Genomic DNA, 20291 nt, shown 5'->3' with positions numbered 1-20291 from the left:
ATGACAAACCTAGACAGCATACTAAAACACAGGGACATCACTTTGCCAACAAAAGTCCATATAGTCAAAGCTATGGTTTTTCCAGCAGTCATTTACAAATGTGAGAGTTGGACCATAAAGAAGAATGTGAAGAATATTCAATTCTTTGAATGTCAAGGAATTGATTCTTTTGAATTGTGGTGCTGGAGAAGACTCTTGAGTGTCCCTTGGATAGCAAGGAGATCAAACCAGTCAATCCTATAGGAAATCAAGCCTGAATATTCATTGGAAGGACTGATGCTGAAGCTGACACTCCACTAGTTTGGCCATCTGATGCAAAGAACTGACTTATTGGAAAAAAGCCCTGATGCTGGAAAAGATTGAGGGCATAAGAAGAAGGGGACAACAGAGGATGAGATGGTTGGATGGCATCACCAACTCAATGGACATGAACTTGAGCAAACTCCAGGAGATAGTGAAGGACAGGGAATCCTGGAAGGTTCCATTTCATGGGATTGCAAAGAGTTAGACATGACTTAGCAACTGAACAACAACAAGGGGCACAGAGAAGGGCTTCAGACAGAAGCCCTGACATTAGAGGGGTTCCTCAAAGGCCGCTGGGCTCCAGAGGCTCCTAGTCATGCTTGAGGGTGAGCCTTTTGAAGAGATATTCGCCCAACCCAGCCTGGGGACCAGCCAACCTGCAGAGGGTGGTTAGGCTGTCTCCTGTCTTCTATGAAGTGTCTCTCCAGGAAGTCACAGAGATGGGCGTCTGTGAGGGCAGAACCCAGGCCATGCAAATTCAGAAGGGCTAGGTCAGGTTCTTCTCCTTGAGAGAGGTGACTTCCACAGCATCCTGGGTTTTCCTGACTCATCTTGAGATGGCTTCCGCATGTCCTAGAAAAGGGCACAGCTGCAATGCTGGCTTTGCATTTTCAAGAGATGCTGGGCCCTCTCTTGCTTCTCCTCAGCCAATTCACAGAAGTGGCCCGTGTCCTCCAGAGCCACATCATTGTGGTCAGTATAGAAGCCCAGGGAGAGGTAGGTGTAGGAGGCCGGCAGATGTGTGTTGACCAGGCAGATGACGGTGGCCTCCACCTCAGTGGAATAATTCTGACGATTCTGGGAGCTTAAGGTTGATCAGTAATAAGAAGTCACGCTCAAAAAATGATGTTCGCTGGTCTTGGTGATTGGGGAGAGCTGAGTGGCTGATTCCGAGGGTTGTGACTGAAAAAAGATTGGAGGGGGGGGGCGGTGGGTCCCTGGGCCTATTCCATCCAAACATTGTCAAAGCAAGAGATGCATCTATGGGACCGCTGAGCATAGTGCCGAGACAACTATTTTATAAACACATTTTTAAAATCCCAGAATTTGAATGTTTTGGGAAGTAAGGAGATCAGAGGAACAGTTCTTTTTAAGGATATAATCTGCTGTTATCAGCTTAGTCTACAAGCCTGGATTTTTGAAAAGTGATGAATCAGATAAACTGGTACAAATACTTGTACACTATATTTTAAGCTGCTTTTGCTAGATCTAGAGATTTTGAGGACTGAAGGAGCCCTAGAGATCATAATCGCCTAATTTTATAGGTGATATAACAAAGGCCCAGAGAAGTTAACCTGACTCTTTTGACAATAAAAGAATCAGATCATGTGAGTTGTAACCCAGTGGTGGGGACAGAGAGAGGTGACTGTGAGATGCTTTTCTCTTACCTCCACTTCAGCCATCCCCTAATCTCCAGTCATCTCTCTTTCCCCTCTCTTCAGTAACCAATAATCTAGTAAAAAAACTGCCAGTGGTGAGCAAGTCACCACTCAACCAAAGCTTCCAGACAAGGCCCCCATGTTCCCCTCCTGCCCAGCCCAGGATAGACAACCTGGAGTGGTCACTCTCCACTTGCAAGAACGACCTTCTGTCTCTATCATTAGTGTCTAGAGCTTTGTGGACCTTGAAAAACTGGGGGGTTTGTTGGCATCCTGTGTTTCTTTTATTCCCTTTACTTTGTCTTCCCATGTTTGTCCCTACCTGATTTGCACTTAGGGCCGATTTTGGAGATAGGGCTTATGAATATCTGTGGGAAACAATACATCTCTCCTTCCCTGTAGGCACTAACTGGTTGGCCTATTTAAGCTTAATTTCTTCTTGGGAGTTTAACTAATTATTCGTGTTTTTGGCTAGAATCTCTTCCAGCAGCTGCAACACACAGGTTTCCAAAATCCTTTCTGGGTCTAACGTGCTGCTTTTCCCTTTTTAAAGGGGAAACTGAGAAGTTCAGGAAATGACTACTTTGCATGTGTGTGCCGTGTGCTGAGTCCCTTCAGTTGTGTCCGATTCTGGCGGTCAGTGTGAATGCTGATTGGGCCAGCTGTGTCTATTAGCTAAAATGATCAAAATTAGAATTCTTCCTTCATACAGAGACTGGGAGATAGAGGGCCTATTGTTCCTGGTGATTGCATTTTATTTTATTTCTCATTTAATTTTATTTTTTAAAGGTGAATTTCTTATTTTTTTACCTTTAGTTAGTTTTGGCTGCACTGGGTCCTCATTGCTGGGCGCAGGTTTTCTCTTTCTTTTTCTCTTTCACTTTCACAATTGAAGTGAGCAGCGGCTACTCATCACTTCCGTGTGCCGCCTCCTCATTGGGATGGCTTCGCTCGCTGCGGAGCGCGGATTCTAGGCACAGGAGCTCAGCAGTTGTGAAGTCCAGACTTAGCTGTTGCATGGCACGTGGGATCTTCCCTGACCAGGGATCGACCGGTGTGCCCTACACTGGCAGGTGGATTCTTAGCCACTGGACTACCAGGGAAGTCCTAGTGATTACATTTTAAAGGAGTGGCTTTCAGGTCCTTGAGTCAGACACCCTTGAACAGTAGGAGATACATATAGATCTCAAAGGGATAGAGGAAGGACTCACAATCATAAATCCACTTTCATAGGTGCTCTAAGAAGGTGTGGTCAGGGGCCTGTTTTCAGGTGTGGGCTAGAACAAACAGTACATTTTGGGGGGAGCCTTGAGCTTTCTCAGCCAGACACTTAAGGGGGGGGGGGCAGGGACTTCCGCAGTGGCTCTGCCTGCCAATGCAGGAGACGCGGGTTTGATCCCTGGTTTGAGAAGATCCCCTGAGGAAGGAAATGGCAACCACTCCAGTATTCTTGCCTGGGAAATCCCATGGACAGAGGAGCCTGGTAGGCTACAGTCCATGGGGTCACAAAAGAGTTGGACACAGCTTAGCAACTAAACAATAACGAGGGTCTTCCTAGGGATGAATTGAGCTGTTAGAAACTAAGTCTTCTAATATGTGGCTAGGGGATTGGATGAAATCATTTGTGTTGAGAATCTATAGTTTTTATAGGCCAAGGTTGAGTCTGATTAAGAGGAGAATGTTTCTCATCCAGTAATTTTAAGACCTGTTGTAAGGTCAGACCACCCAAGATGGCTGTTTTCTTTCTCTCTGTAACCCCCTGCTCCACCAGGACCTGCTTCACCCATGCCCTACACTCACAACTGACCCAACCACACACTTGCCCCAACCCCAGCCAGTGACTGTTCTTGTTGAAGGGGCAGTGAAGGACATGCCCCTCTGCTGGTTTCCCTGGTAAGCCTGGTAACCAATCAGCCAAGGTGACGACCGATTGCTCTGTAACTGGTAATCCCCCTATCCCCACCCACCAACCCCACCATTCCCCACGAATGAAGATTGCTGCCATATCTTGCCCACCTTGGGGTGTCACTCCAGGGCCTTGCTTCTGACAGTAAGATTCCTGCTCCTGCCCCCTCATCCATTAAATCATTATTTCTGTTGCGGACTCCTGCGTTTTCCTTTGGTCTTGAACTCGGGCAAGCACAGGCCTTGGAGGCCTGTGGGGTGCAACTCAACCCATATTATTTCAGCTAAATTTTTATAAAAACTTTTATTTGCCTTTTTCATCTGTAAAATAGGAATTACCTATTAACATCTCATACAGCACTTGGGAGCATATAGTACAGCGCTGTCCAAGGAAGTATTGGACAAGACCCCATGTCATTATCAATAACCTCATTGCCACATTTAAAAAAAAAAAATAGAAATAAACCATAAAAATGAATGCTTGCATTTTATTTACCTACTATAATCAACACATTTCAGCATGTAATCAATATTTTTAAACTATTGGGAGATTTTACGTTCTGTTTTCTTTCTGTGTATTTTACACCACCTCCGTTACGGCCAGGCACAATTCAAAAGTTCGGTAGTTACTTCCAAGTTGCCGCATTGGATAGCGCGGGTCTACACAGCTCGGCAGACACGCCCTGCGGAGGTGAGCGTAGGGCGGGTCTTAGCCAGACGGGGCGGAGCTTCTCAGGGCGCGTTGGCGGGGCGGAGCTTCTCAGGGCGCGTTTGGGGCCTCGCCGGCTGCCGTAGGAAGCGCCGGACGTGGCGGCGCCACGTCCCCTGCCGCCTAGGGAGAGGGAATCAGTTGGGCCTCCGGGTGCGTGGCCATGGCCTTTACGTTGTACTCGCTGCTGCAGGCGGCCCTTCTCTGCGTTAATGCCATCGCCGTGCTTCACGAGGAGCGCTTCCTCAAGAACAGTGAGTGGGGCCGGCGGGCCGGACTGAGGAGGCGGCGGCGGAGCTCGGGGATCGCGGACCACCCGGGCAGGGACGGACGGGCGGCCAAGGGCTCGCCTCTTTTGGGGGCCTTTCCTTGGGTGGGGAAGCCGAGCCACTCTCGTCTCACAGGGGAGTGAAGATTGTTCCACAGACGCTTGCTGGGTGCCAGCCCTGAGGGGTCGGGAAGCGGAGATGGGGAGTAGAGCCGGCAACGCCCTTGCCTGCGACTAGTTTAGGTTAGGAATTTAGTACACGTTTCCAGGGCTGCTTTTAATTGTCAAAAATCTGAGGTGTGGGTTTTTATTGAAAGAGGGAGGGGCGTGGCTCATTTTGGAGCGTGGGTAGTTTGAAGAAGGAACTGATGGAGAGTCATAGGGGTTCCTGGACTTTGGAGATAAGAGGAAAGGAAGCCTGTTGGGATTATCACAACATCCAGCCACACGCATTCCAAGAAAAGTTTATTCAGCACAGTTTATCGGGTGCCTGTGATGCGCCAGCCTAGAATCTGAGCGTACAGGGAAGACAGAAGTTATGCCTATCGGGATCTCGCAATCCAGCGAGCTCCATGCCACTTGGGCAGGCTCCTTTTTTTCTGTCTGAGGCACAATTATCACAGGATACTGCATGATGGTACATCATTTATCACAGCATGCGGAACATGTCAGTGTAGATCACTGAAACTCAAACCCATGAGCAAGATTGATTCGTTTCATTTATTCCTTTAGGAGAGATTTATTGAGCACAAATATGTGCCAGGCCCATGTAATAGGAGCTGAGGTTACAACAGTTACCTTACCCTTCTAATGGAAATTACTCTAAGTAAAAACTGAAGAAGTACCAATAACAAGTATGCAGACTGTTACAAAAGAGATGTGTTGGGACATACTAACTTGTGAGTCTTTGAAATCTTGGAGGAAATAAGTCTAATCGGAAGCGTGAACTATATCAGTAAACATTAGGTGAAGGGTCAGGAAGTGAGGAGGAAAAAGCTGGTGTGAAAATTGGAAAGCAGGGCCCTAAGCAGGGCAGTGATGTGACCAGATCTGTGTTATTTGCAAGATCTTTCTGGTTACTTTATGGAGAGCAGATCAGAAGTGCAGAAGAGTGGATGTGGAAAGCACCATTTCAAATAGGGCAAGTAGATATTGTGAGTATAATACACGTTGCATGGGTATAATAACAGTGATGATACCTAATGCTTAACACTGCCGTGTGCCAGGATCTGTATCCAGTGCTTTACACACGCTAACTTCTGTAACCCTTACAAGAAACCTGTGAGACAGGTACTGTTTTCATCCCTGCTTTATACTAAGTTGGAAATGAAGAAATGGTAGCTGGAAGGGAATACGGGGGAAATGTTTTGTGGTGGTTTTATTTTTAGGTGTCAGCAGCAACAGTGAGAACTAGTCAGGTTCTTTTGTTAAGTCAGTGCCATGAAAAATGTGGGGAGAAAGTAAACACTGAAGCACATATACAAATATAAAAAAGACAGAAGAGATGTGAGGAGGTATTCATATGCAGCATGTGGACCTTGGTTGACTTCTACTTCACACATCAACTGTAAAAAAATCATTTTGGGGACATTTTGAAGATTCTAGTATGGACTAGATACTGGATGATATTAAGGAATCACTGTACATCTTGTTAGTGTGATAAAGATGCATACTGAAATATTTAAGAGTGAAATATTATAGGGCCAGTAATTTATTTTTAAAGAAATCAAGCAGAGAAAAAGATGAAGCACATAAGGCAAAAAAAAAATTAATAATTTAAAAAATTATTTATCTATTTAATTTTGGCTATGCCCGGTCCTGGTTGCTGTGCGGGCTCTCTCTAGCTGTGGTGTGCAGGCTTCTCAGTGCAGTGGCTTCTGTTGCAAAGCGCGGGTTCTAGAGGTATGGGCTTCAATAGTTATGGCTTCCAGGTTCAAAAGCACAGGCACAGTAGTTGTGGTGCCCAGGCTTACTTGCTCCGTGGCATCTGGCTGCTTTCCAGATCAGGGATTGAGCCTGTGTCTCCTACATTGGCAGACGGATTCTTAACCACTGAGCCATGAGGCAAGTCCCCCAAGTCAACAATTACTACACAACACTGTCAATCAACTATACTCCAATATAAAATAAAATGTTTAAAAATTCAGCAGTTATTAAATCTGAGTGATAAATATGTTTTAAAACGTGCATAATTAAAAATTAGAAAAAAGAATTGCTAACAGGAAGGAAATAGTAATGAGAGAAGAATAAAAGATACAAGAGAGAAATGAGGTAATTGATAGCTCAAGGATTCTGAGAAGGTGGGTGGAGATGGGACCTAAGGTACACATGGAGGAGATGGCATAACTGGGAGGTGGGATACTTTCTTTATTGAAAAAGGAGGAAAAGTTAGCTGGAGAAGCAGGAGGTTCCTAGATTTGGTGGCAGGAAGTTTTTCTCCATTCCTTACAACAAATAGGCCAATCACTGTGAGCAGGGTGGAAAGATGTAGCAGCAAGCATGACACAGTGTCTTTGTTCTCAGAGAGGTAAAACAGATAAATAATTATACAGATAGTTGAGTCTAGGAAAAGGCTTTGAAGGAAGAGAACTAGGTAAGAACCATGGGAATATGACCTCCTGGTTGAATCAGGACAGTTAGTTCCTAAGGAAATAGCATTTAAAGCTAAGTCCTAGAAAAGGAATAGGAATTAGTGTATTTTTGGTTACCTTTCAGACTTCTAAGTGGAGATGTCATGTAGGCATTTGTGTATACAGTTCTGGTGCCCAGAAGGGAGGTTTGGGGAGGATTTACACATGGGGATTTTTACTGTTGGCTGGTAATTTCAAATCGTTGGAATGAAGGCTATTTCTCAGAGAGGTTCAAGGATTGAGTCCTGAAATTATTTATTCCTGTCAGGGTTCTTGGTTGCAAGCAGCAGAAGCTGATTCTGGCTAATTAAGGAGAAGGAAATTTAATAAATAGACAATAGAACAATGGAGCAGAGTGGAGAATCCAAATATAGACACATATTTATATGGACACTTAATTTTATAAAGGTAACAGCAGAATGTGATAGGAAGGTCCTTCAATAAATGATTCTGGGTTAACTGGATATTCAAAAAGAAGTAAATGAATCTTGACCCTCTGCTTCATACTAAACACAAAAGTCAATTGCAAGAACATTGTAGATCTAAGTGGGAAAGGTAAAAATAAAGTTGGAAGAAAACAATTTTTTTTTTCTGAAAGGGCCATATTAAAAATATATAGCAGGCTTTTGCAGGCCAGGAGACAGAATTGAGGTTATTAAGTGGGAATTAGTCGTTTATAAATGTAATACATCATTCTTTTTTCCCTGGCTTTGAGATTTAATTGACATATAACATTGTGTAAGTGTAAGACATATTTGTGATTATTTGGTACACATATATATTGCAGAATGCTTACCACAGTAAGGTTGGTTAACACATCCTTCACCTTACATAATTAACATTTTGTTGTAGATATTGTTTCGGTGAGAACATTTAAGATTTACTTTCAGAGCAGCTTTCAAGTAAACAGTGCAGTGTTGTTAACTATGGTCACCATGCTGTACAATAGATCCCCAAAATTTGCTCATCTAATACCTGAGAGTACCTTTTGACCAGTATCTCCTGATTTCCCCCACCACTTAGCTCCTGGCAACCGCCATACTACTGTCTCTTTCTTTGAGTTGAATGGTTTTAGATTCCACATATAAGTGAGATAGTACAGTAGTAGTCTTCCTCTGAGTTATTTCAGTTAGCATAATGTCTTCAGGGCCCATTTTGTTGTCACACATGTCAAGTTTTCCTTATTTGTGGCTGAATAATATTTCATTGTAAATGTACACTACATTTTCTTTATTCATTCATTTGTCAGTGGACACAGATTGTTTTCATGTCTTGGCAATTGTGAATAGTGCTGCAATGAACATAGGAGTGCAAATATCTCAAGATAATGATTTCATCTCTTTTCAATAAATACCCAGAAATGGGATTACTAAATGTGTTTCTGTCTTAAATTTTTTGAGGAACCCTCATCCTACTTTCCGTAGCAGCTGTACAAATTTACATTCCTGTGGACAGTGCACAAAGGTTCCCTTTTTCCTACATCCTTGCCAGCATTTATTGTCTCTTGGTTTTTTTGGTAATAGCCGTTCTAACAAGTGTGAGGTGATATTTTATTGTGGTTTTGACTTACATTTCTCTGATGAATAGTGATGTTGAGTACATTTTCATGTACTTGTTGGCCATTTTTATGTCTTTGGAAAAATATCTATTCAAGTCCTCTGCCCACTTTTAACCAGATTATTTGGAAATACAATTATTAATGGAGAGCACTTCCAAAATGTTGGTATGAGAACCTCCACTGGAACCTCTTTTCTATGAAACCACTATAACTAGTGAATATTACTTAAAAAACAAACATTCAGAGTCACCGGGAATTGTCATAAGAGTATGCAACAAACAGAGAAACTTTTTTTTCTGCCAAGAAAATCTATTAAAGCTCAGTAAGAGCAGTGAGACTCTCTTCCTTTTGAGCCACATCCAGTTCTCCCCCCTCCCCCACTGGGGGAGGAGGAAATAATAAAGATTACAGTGAAAATTAATGAAATACAGAGCAGAAAAACAATAAAGAGAATGAACAAAACTAAAAGCTAGTTCTCTCAGAAGATCAACAAAATTGGCAAACATTTACTTCGACTGAGAAAAAAGAAGACCTCAGATTACTAAAGTCAGTGATGAAAGGAGACATCACTACCTTAGAGAATGAAAAGGATTTTAAGGGAATGGTGTGAACAACTGTATGCCAACAAATTAGATGATTTAGATGAAATGGACAAATTTCTAGAAAGACCACAAACTATTGAACTGACTGATTAGACCTATAACATGTAAAGAGATTGAGTTAGTAGTTTAAAAACTTTGAACAAAGGAAAACCCAGGCTTCATTGCTGGATTCTGCCAAACATTTAAAGAAAATACCGAAATAGGAGAGAGGACATCCCAACTCGTGCCTTGAGACCAGTATTGACCTGGTGTGAAAACCAGTCACAGCACAAGAAAAGAAGTCCCAGACCAGTATCTCTGATGAATAGAAACACAAAAATTTTCTGCAGAACACTGGCAAACTAAACCAGGTGGAATTTACACCAGGAGTGCAGAGTTGATTTAACCTTTTAAAATCAGTTTAATTCATCATATTAGTAAAATTAAAATCACATGATTATAATAGATGCAGAAAAAAATTTGACAAAACTCCGTACCCTTTCATGATAAAACATTCAAGAAACTAGGAATAGGAAAGAAGTTTCTCAGTTTGATAAAGAACATCTATGAAAACCCCCCAGTGAGGGTTATGTGAGTCTAAATAATAGAGATATTCCTAAAGGAGGTAGATCTTAAACAGTAAATCAGGAGACCCCTGGTGGTCCAGTGGCTAAGATGCCATGCTCCTAATGCAGGGGGCCTGGGTTCAGTCCCTGGTCTAAAGATCTCATGTGCTGCATCCAAGGCCCAATGCAGCTGAATAAGCAAATATTAAAAAACAGAAACAAAAAACCAGTAAGTCAGATTTGCATCAATGTACAGAGAAATGAGGGCTTCTCTGGTGGCTTAGCGGTAAAGAATCTGCCTGTAGTACAGGAGACACAGGTTCAATCCCTGGGTCAGAAAATCCCCCTGGAGAAGGAAATGGCAACCCACTCCAGTATTCTTGCCTGGGTAATCCCATGGACAGAGCAGTCTGTGAGGCTACAGTGTATGGGGTCTCAAGAGTCAGACATGGCTCAGCAGCTAAACCACCACCACAGAGAAATGAACAAGGTATTCCATAGGCCTTCCGTGTGATAGACATAGATGAGCATGGCAGTTTATAAAACACTGAAGAAACTCTGTAGATATATGTTTCTATTTATATATTACTGAAAAGCATTTGTTTAATTTTGTCAAGGATTAAATGGAAATTATTGTGTTGAATTGGGAATTATATTGAACCAAGAGAGATTAGTCTAAGTATACTAGGTCATTCACTTTAGCAGTGCTTTTTTTGATCAAGGCAATTTTTTCAAACTTATATTAGTAGAGTTCTTTGTGTGGTTTATTAGGTACTTTTACATTTATGATAGCGCTGCAAACTTGGTGACACAAAATAAAGCACATTCATTTTCCTTCATAGAAATGGAAACTGATCTCAAAGAAGCGGAGGTTTGCCAGTGTCTTCAAAACTATAGTTAATACATTTTCTTCAAAATGTATCTAGCTGAGGATTGTTGACTGAACCTGGATGGATTACCCTTTTGTGTGTGACTTTTTGAAGTCTGGGCAGGGGAAGAACATTATGTGGTGTTTTCAATTAGTAACTTTTTCTATTTAAGTTCATTCCTGAGATTGGCAGCAACAGCTGCTGGCTGGTATTATCATTTGTTTTCTACTGGGCCCTCCAGCTATGGACAAGAAAGCTGCAGGGTTCAGTCTTTATCCTTAAGAAAAAAAAAAGCAAAACTCTTTAAAGCTTTGGCCAGGTTCCTTAGAAAAACAACTGACACTCTTAAGTAGCAATTGGAGAGAAAACTATTTGTTACAGTAAAAGGTAATCCCTGGCAGATGCGCTTTCACTGGTCAACATTGTATTTGTCTGTGGAATATGGAGACAAATGTCTTCCTCATTCTCCCCCAAAATTCTGTTTTCTTTTTCATTCTAGACTAGAATACCATTCTATTCATAAGAATAGAGAAGCTAACATTAGGTGATAATTTACTATTTTTTAAAAATTACTTAAGTGCTGATGCTTAAATCATGGTATTCTCTATATTGTAGAGTTTTATCCTATTTTGTTGACTTGCAAGCAGTTGAAAGATACATTTTTTTCTGGGATCACTCCTCATTATGTGCACGATCCACAAAGTACTTAAAAAAGTTCTTTTTTACCATCTAAGAGACTGTGACCCTGAATGGAAAGGATTGATAGTTTTAGCAACAATAAATTTCTAAAAAGCAGGTAAAGGAAATGAAACCAGCATGGGTCTAAATGCAGTTATAAAGCAATTTAAATATTCAGAGTGACTTGTGGTCAAAGCCCCTCCACTTCTGGAACCTGTCCCTGCCGCAGGTTGTTGATGCTCTGAATTTCAGAGGGGTTTCTCCAATAGAGGAGTAGCTTTACAGGTTTTCTTTTTAAATGTCATTTTTTTCTTTTTTATCAAAGCAATGTATGTGTGTGGTTTTTAAGGTCAAAAAAGCCCTTCAACCTATAAAGAAAAATAGAAGCCTCCTGCTCCATCTCTCAACCTCCTCTATTCTTCTAGAGCAATTATTTTCAACTCTTTCAAGTTTTAAGTCATTGACCTACTATTGTGAAAGGGCTTAGCACAGTTGTACCATCAGTGGCACACTCATTCTTGTGTAAGCACAAATACACGTACTTCCCTTCTCCATCTCTCACGTCTCCAGCCAATTATTGGTAATAGCAGTATTCCATATTTAATATGACCATGCATGTTACAGCTGAACAGTAAAAAAAAAAAAAATCATAATTTTATTCTTCTAGTTGATTTGTGGTTCAGGTGTAGAATTCTAGATTGGAACCACTTTTTTCTAGTTTTGAGGACATTATTCCATTTAATTTTCTCATTTCCTGTATTGATGTTAAGTCTAATGCCATTCTGATTCCTGGCTCTTAGTAGGTAGAAACCCTCTTTATCTTTGCATGCACAGTCGCTTCAGTCATGTCTGACTCTTTGCGACCCTATGTTCTGTAGCCCACCAGGCTCCTCTGTTCATGGGATTCTCCAGGCAAGAACACTGGAGTGGGTTGCTGTGGCCCTCCTCCAGAGGATCTTCCCAACCCAGGAGGCGAACCCCCGTCTCTTACATCTCCTGCATTGGCAGGAGGGTTCTTTACCACTAGCATTACCTGGGAAGCCCTTGTATCATTAGAGGTCTGAAATTTTACAATAATGTGGCAGTCTGTGGGTCTCCTTTTCATTCATTGGGCTGTACCCTGATTGGGCCCATTTGTCCTAAAGGCTCATATCCCTCAGTTCTGGGATATCATCTCTTAATATGTGTTTGATAATTCTTTTAAAAACTTTTACTGGAGTGTAGTTGATTTACAGCGTCTGTGTTAGTTTCGGTGTACAGCAAAGTGAATCAGTTATATCCTTTTTTTTTTTTTAAGATTCTTTTCCCATATAGGCCATTATAGAGTGTTGAGTAGAGTTCCCTGTGCTATACTGCAGGTTCTTATTATCTTTTTTTTAATATAGTAGTGTGTATATGTTAATCCTAATATTTCCCAGATTATCCCTCCCCCATCCCTTGGTAATGATAAATTTATTTTCTACATCCATGACTGTATTTCTGTTTTGTAAAAAAGTTCATTTGTATCCCCCCTTTTTTTTTTGACTCCACATATAAGTGATATCTTAATGATATGTCTTTCTGACTTCACTCAGTATAACAAACAGTCTCTAGGTCTGTCCTTGTTGCTGCAAATGGCATTATTTTGTTCCTTTTTGTGGCTGAATAGTATTCCATTATATATATGCACCGTGTCATCTTTATCCATTCCTCTCTTGATGGACATTTATGTTGCTTCCATGTCCTGGCTATTGAACATTGGGGTGCGTGTATCTTTTTGAATTATGTTTTTCTCTGGGTATATGCTTAGAAGTGGGATTGCTGGATCATATGGTAGTTCTATTTTTAGTTTTTAAGGAACCCCCATACTGTTCTCCATAGTGGCATAGTGACTATATCGGTTTACATTCCCACCAACAGTGTAAGAGGGTCCCCTTTTCTTCACACCCTCTCCAGCATTTGTTGTTGGTAGATTTTTTGATGATGGCCATTCTGACCGGTGTCAGTTAATACCTTTTTGTAGTTTTGACTTCATTTTCTCTGATAATTAGTGATGTTGAATTACCTCCCATGTGCTTTTTGGCCACCTCATTAGATAAGTTTTTCCTGTTTTTTCTTTGCTCTTTCTGGAACTCCAGTTACTTTGACATGTTGATACTCCTTTTTTAACTTTTTTCTTGTCTTGTAGGTGTCTTAGTGTGTCAGCCTCTTTTGAACTTTTTATGCTGACAGAGCAAGAACAAGTGCTCCTTTTTTACGTTCTCTTTTTCATGGCATCTTGTTCTCTGAGTTTTGTAGCTACAATAGTTTTTCTCTAAGGATGTTCATTTTCTTAAAAAATGAACTTCTTGCATTCTCTCTTCCTCAGAGCCTTCTTTTCTGGCTTTACTCTATCCTACCATGTTGAGAATCATTCGCTCTTGACTGTCAGTTCATTCTAAAGCGTAAACCCTGAGAGGCTCTTTGGAAGCTCTGTGTATATGGTTGGGATTTACTCACCAGTGGGCATCCCGGTTAAACTCACCGTTTCATTGAAGCCCCCTGTATGTCACTAACTGAAGTCTTCCCGGGCAGCTGGTCAATTTCCAGAGTAATTGTGCAACTTCCTGTCTGCAGAATGCAAGTATTCTTATGTTCCAGACTTAACATACACCTGATACACCAGCAGGGAAAGCGGGCGGGAGTCTGCCACTTAGGTGTGTAGACTTTAATTCAGTCCCCCTTCCCTAGATGTCCCCAGGTCTGGAGCTTCCCTGCTTCAGTCTGCACTGAGAGTAAACCTGTCTCCTGAGAGGGTAAGAGAGAGCCACTGTTCCCATCAGTTCAGTCGAGGGAAGGGGAGATGGGGATGAGCGGCGCTAACTGCTCCTGTGGGGACTTGCAGTTAGTCCTCCTGTGTTTCCAAAACTGCGGCACCCTCACTGGCATTGTGAAGTTTCTCTCGTTTTCAGGATCCTCAGCACGGTTCGCCTCCGTTTTTTGTTGTGTGCTCCCCAGAGGTATAGGCTTCCGTTTTCTCTGCTAAGTCACTTATTGTTCCGTCTGTCTTTTGTTGTTGTTTGGATTAACTTCTCTTGCCTGGGGACTTCTTTCTTATTACTCTTGTAAGCTCAGTGGGAAGAGGATCCACCTGCCAGTGAAGGAGACACAGAAGATGCGGGTTGGATGCCTGGGTCGGGAGAGTCCCCTGGAGTAGGAAATGGCAACCCACTCCAGTATTCTTGCCTAGAAAATTCCGTGGACAGAGGAGCTACCGTCCATGGGGTCACCAAGAGTTGGACATACACTACTGTCATTATTAGTAGATGTCGGGAGAAGTCTAAGTTAAAAGTGTGTGTCCATTGATAGGGTTCAGGACATGCCACCCCCAAATAAGTCACTGTGGTGTTGAACATCGTAAGCTGAAGGCGTTAGAGAAAACACCAGAAGCAGAGCGATCATCCCACCCTCCTCCCTCCATGGCCCTCATTCCTGAAAGCAGGAGATAAGTTTCTCATGTGAAAGGTGTCCTCCCCATACCAGAAGGAGGGGAGGCATTCTTACCACCAGAGGCAGGGAACTGAACGCCAGACAGACTTATTACTTTATTACATTACCCATAGCCCAAACCCCTTTTCTTGTTAGTTCTTCACAAATTTATTCCCTTGTCTAAAAGGTAGAAAAGTTTCCTGTTCTGCTCACTTTTTCGGGTCTTCATTTTCTCGTGAAGACCCCCAGGTACATGTAAAACCTTCATAAACTTTGCATGCTTTCCTCCTGTCAGTGTCTTTGTCAGTTTAATTTTCAGACATAACCAAGGACCCTAAGCGGGTCAAGGAAACATTCTTCCTTACAGTAACCGTTACGTTTAACTGAAACCAGGCTGCTTTCTTATGATGCAGAGTTGTTAAGTAGGTTTATATGAGTAAGACTAAACTGGTTTGGAAAATAATATAACTGGTGGTGGTGGCCATTTTGTGTTTTATATCTTTTCAAGACACTATTATGAAATAATTTTCACCACATTATAAATAGTTAAAGGCTGGTACTACAGCTTTGAACTTAGATGACAAAAAGAGAATTGCCATTTAGTGGAGAATTCTGATTTGAGCTACCTAGAAAAGTGAGACCAGATATGCGGGAGAAAGAAATTATAGTAGAACTTATTATATAGTAAAAGTAAATGTTGGAGAAACAGCATAAATATATTCGCTTGCCAGAGATCCAGAAGTAGGAAGCAAGCAAAATGCAGGTTTGAGATTGTTTTTAACTTGGAGAGATGTGTGCATTTAATATTGAAGGATTTCTTCCTCCCTTCCTCCAAGCTACAACTGAAATGATTGGTTTTTGTTACATTTTGTGTGTCTTAAAAATAAAGAAACATGGTTCTTTGGAAGTTTTATCTACGATGCTAGGGTTTACCATACCTTTCTTTATCCAAAGTTAACTCGGTTTGCTATAAATTAATTTCACAAATGTATATTAAGTACTTGCTCTGGGGTGGGGGACAAGGGAAAGGTAAAGAAAGACTAAATTTAGTTCCAGGAATTTATAATATGATTTACAATCAGTAGTTACTGTTTGGGTAAGACAAGGTTTATTATGACATAGAGGGGAATTAGGAAAGACCTTGACTTTTAAAGTCAGACAGACCTGGATTCAGAAGCTGCCTTTAACATGTACAGCAGTTAGTGGGAATTGAGTGTGAATAGCAATACTTGGAGGGTTGTGGTATGATACAGGGCTAGCACGTTAATTTAAGGAGCTTCTGACTTCACTCAGTAGATGATGGAAGTCATCACACATTGTGAGTTAGAAAGATCTGGCCCTTTAAGGAAGAAAGAGGTTGAGATGAAATTGCAGAGGCATCTATTGAGAGTCTGGCCAAAGATGGTAGAGGCTGTGATATTAACCACTGTGATGGAGGTTGAGCTCTGGGAGCTCGAAACAAGTAACACTCTGTGGACTAGGAAGGCTGTGAGCACAGGTGAGCTAGGCCTTGAAGGGTGAGTGGGAGTCAAAACATACCTACTCTGTTGTGAACCTGAATTTTATATTAGTTTTATACAGTAGCATATCTCAGTGTTGATGTGACCAAAAAAGCAACCATTATTTAACCTTTATTTCAACCATATAAAAGTTGATTAAGCAATATGAAATCTTGTTACCTGATACTTGGTTCTTTGATGTATAAAATAAAAACTTTTTCTCCATCTTCAGGTTAAAGGGTTAGTGTGTCAGGAATTAATTAAGCCCTGTAGACATAGGAGATTAAAAAAATACCTAGTCATATGAGATATGAAAAGTGGACCTGAAATAAAGACAATAGAAGGACATTGCAGAAATGAGGATGTGTGAGCCTCTAGAAGAATGTGTAAGGCAATTTAAAAAAAAATGAACAAATAAAGGTAAAGAAGTAATGGTTTATATTATCAGCAAAATGACAGAAGAGAAAAGACCCGTTTACTGAAAATAAGTGGGATTAGAGTTAGATAGTAGGCTAAATTCCTCACTTCAAAATTGAGAAATGAAGAGGAATGGTTAAGTTAAAAAGATATACCTCTGTTGGCATGCTATGAAGGCCTATCCAAACTGTGAACAGGTTTGTATTAACATTTCCCCAGGTGAACACATAGTGAAACTTAGGTGCAACACCTTTATACTAATAATTACATTGGGTTTTATGAATTCTGAGTTGAACCAATTTATTATTCAATTTGATAATATGCTTTGGTTTTTTCAGTTCTGACTTGAAAAATGTTTTGTTTAAAAAAGGAGAAAGAAAAGAGTTGTCACAGCAGTCATCTTTACTAAATTCAGTGCCATGGAATAATTTACTAGGCTGTAGTTTATTTTATAAAATTAAAAGGGAAATTAAATGTGCTGCTTATCAAAAATAAAATATATACTCTAAAATTTTTAAATCATATGACTATATTTTATGTCTTTAACAGAGACTCAAAGTTATGTTTTAGAAGGTGACTAATGAGGGCGCAAGGCAAGTGCATAATAAATTTTAACACAGCTAATCATCTTTATGTTATGCAGTTGGCTGGGGAACAGACCAGGGAATTGGAGGATTCGGAGAAGAGCCAGGAATTAAATCTCAGCTAATGAACCTTATTCGATCTGTAAGAACCGTGATGAGAGGTAAGAAGCAAAACTAGTAGAATACTCTTTCATTTTAATTTTGTGGTTTAAGTAACAAAACTTCCAAGCAAAACTGTCACTTTTGTAGTGGGAACTTTTCTATTTGACTTGGCTTTACTGCTTAAAAAGTTACTGGTTTCTTTCCTCGCTTGCCTTTTCCTTCTGTTTAAGCCAACTGATGCAGATGGAATGCTCAGTGATGTGATGTTTTTTTGCTACATGTATGTCACCTCTCGGGGTTGAAAGACAATAGTGTTCTTGCCTTTTAGAAATTCTTTTTGCTTCTAAGTAGAAAAGTTAACTAGAGTCCTTTAAGACTTTCAAGAGAAAAATACAGGCCCCATGTCTGTTATTTTATTAGAAAATATTTTCGAACAACTCGGGAGTTCAAAACCTTTTCTTTAAAACTATTAAAATTAGGGTCTCTTGCTATCTCTACCTCTGTCTGTCTGTTAGCTGCTTTCATCACAGCTTTGGGTAGGATGATAAATAAGTTCATTCTTCATTTAGTGATGAAGCTACAGAATCTTCTTTGCGCTGTGTTTCTAATGTCAGATGTCGCTGCCAACCATGTGGGTCTACTTCTGCCTGGGTCCAGTTTGCTTGTGTTCCCAGGGCTGCTCCAGCACTATCCCCAGATTACTTTGTATTGATCTAGTTGTGCCAGTGTGACCCTTACCTCAGTCACACAAGCCCTCTTTCAGATAAGTTTTGGATTTTATGATCCAATGCATGTTGGAATGTTGCAATGTGATAAGGATTTGCAGTGTGATTCTGATGACATACTGTATTTCTACCTTCCTGATGCTAGTAACTATGACTTAGTTTTTTCCTGATTTGTTTAATAATTAAATTTGTTTTTTTCTTTGCAGTGCCATTGATAATAGTAAACTCAATTGCAATTGTATTACTTTTACTATTTGGGTGAAGATCAGTGGGGGAAATGGAGACTCCAAAGAAGAGCTGTCAGCAGAAGTTATTACTTCAGTCTTTATTGAAGTATACATATCTTAGCTGGCTCTCCTTGGACTTGACAAAAATGTAAACCTGACAATAAAACCAGAGTCTCTATTTATCTGACTATTTAAAATGTTGTACTTACAGTTTTATTGTAAAAAGATCAGATCATCAGAGGCCATAACTATCGAGGATTGGAATACATTTGATTGCTGACTGCTGATAAAAGTTCATGCTATGGAAAAGGTTGTTAAAAGGGTGCAGGAACGTCACTTCTGTGTTTTTAGAGATTTCTCTCTTTGACTTCTCAGGGATGAATTTTTTTTCAAAGTTCTTGTAACTTAGTTATGATGTGAGAACGATTATCCTCCTAGATAAAATTTAAAGGATTTTTAAAATATAAAATATTAGGTAATTTGGATTGTTTTATCTTGAACTCGTTGGTTAAGTACTTTGTCTGTATACTGTCTCAGCTATGAAAAATTCAAATCCATAGTAACTATTGAGGAGCAATACTCTGATTTCTGGGAGAGTTCTAATTTTGTTAAGTCGGATAGTCACATGTTGATTGTGTTTTTGTTTTAAGTTTCATTTTAAGTTGGATTCATGCATTTGTTATTTTATTAATTGGCCTGAATGATGAGACCAGATCAGTATCTACATATTTCCAAAGGTTAAAGAAAAATCTGTATAGAAAAGCCTATGCCCTTTGTAACAATGATAACTTATTTTTAAAAATCAGCATAAATAGTATCCTGCAAGAGCAATCCTAAGCAATCACCATTAAACCATACTATGTAAGAAGACTTTATTGTGAAGCATTTACCTCCCAAATTATCACGTTTCTTGGAGTAGCACATAAGGGGTGTGATTGGTGATTCTTTGTCAGTCACTAGAACATTCATGGTGGATAAATTGTCTTTTGTTTTGTTTTTATGTCTTAGACCATCCAATATTTGTTTACCCCATAATACTGTTTTATGCAGAAAGATTAAGACAATGTAAATGTTTTTTCTGGAAATTATTAGTTAATAATGCTTTAAAAGGGGTGGAATGGCATCTGTGTTTAAAAGAGAAAATTTGTAAATAAAATTCAATTTCCAAGTCAAACACTTGTTTTTGTACCTTAGTATATACCTGTCAGTGTTAATCTTATTTGTATGTAATACTCACTTTGTATGTTCTTTGCTCTAAAATCATTAAGCACAGATTTAATGAGTTTTTTTTTTCTTCAATGAATCAACAGCATTGCTGACATATATCAGGACAACTCATGAACAATTCTGATTCTGTGACTTATGGGCAGATATTAGATGCTTGTTGGCCATGCCTGAGCTGGAGATGGAAGATCTCTGAGCATGGGGGCCTTACAGCTGAACCAAAGAAGTTTATGAGGGATTCTTAGTTGATTAGTTGGCTAATGGGAGTAACTAACATATTTTGCATTTAAGGCAATTTAAGAATCTGACGCATGAATTTGAGTTTAAGCTGTTGAACAGGTTCAAAAGAATTAATTAATTGAGGGCACTCCTGTTTCTCCACAGGCAATGAGCCATATAGAATTTTAAAGAGAAAGAAGAGACCTTGGCCTGATAGCATTTTAATGAAGACGTTACAACACACTTTTATACTCATTTAATGTTGAGATACTGTCCAAGTTCACCTTTCAGTGGAGAGCAGTCACAGCAGGACAGGATCAGAGTATTCTGTAGCAAAGTGGTTCTGAGCAAAGTGCAACATGGGCATCAAAGTATTTTCTCTGTAAGAGTTTCCCTGGTGG

At 40.3% G+C, this 20291-nt stretch overlaps 1 protein-coding gene and 1 pseudogene across 1 annotated transcript; one reads left to right on the top strand and one right to left on the bottom strand.

The window, feature by feature from the left end:
* Positions 1–613: 613 nt before the first annotated feature.
* LOC136167400 (ferritin light chain pseudogene) lies at positions 614–2701 on the bottom strand (annotated as a pseudogene).
* A 1662-nt stretch (positions 2702–4363) lies between these two features.
* Positions 4364–19621, top strand: IER3IP1 (immediate early response 3 interacting protein 1). Its single transcript, XM_065932661.1, has 3 exons — positions 4364–4550; positions 17453–17554; positions 18427–19621. Exons 1-3 carry the CDS (start codon positions 4460–4462, stop codon positions 18480–18482), a joined length of 249 nt encoding a protein of 82 aa, XP_065788733.1. The 5' UTR covers positions 4364–4459; the 3' UTR covers positions 18483–19621.
* Positions 19622–20291: the final 670 nt, after the last annotated feature.

The sequence above is a fragment of the Muntiacus reevesi genome, chromosome 4, assembly GCF_963930625.1.
Source record: "Muntiacus reevesi chromosome 4, mMunRee1.1, whole genome shotgun sequence".
NCBI lineage: Eukaryota > Metazoa > Chordata > Mammalia > Artiodactyla > Cervidae > Muntiacus > Muntiacus reevesi.
The sequence above is the reverse complement of the archived record's forward strand: the minus strand, read 5'-3'. Positions and strand labels throughout refer to the sequence as shown.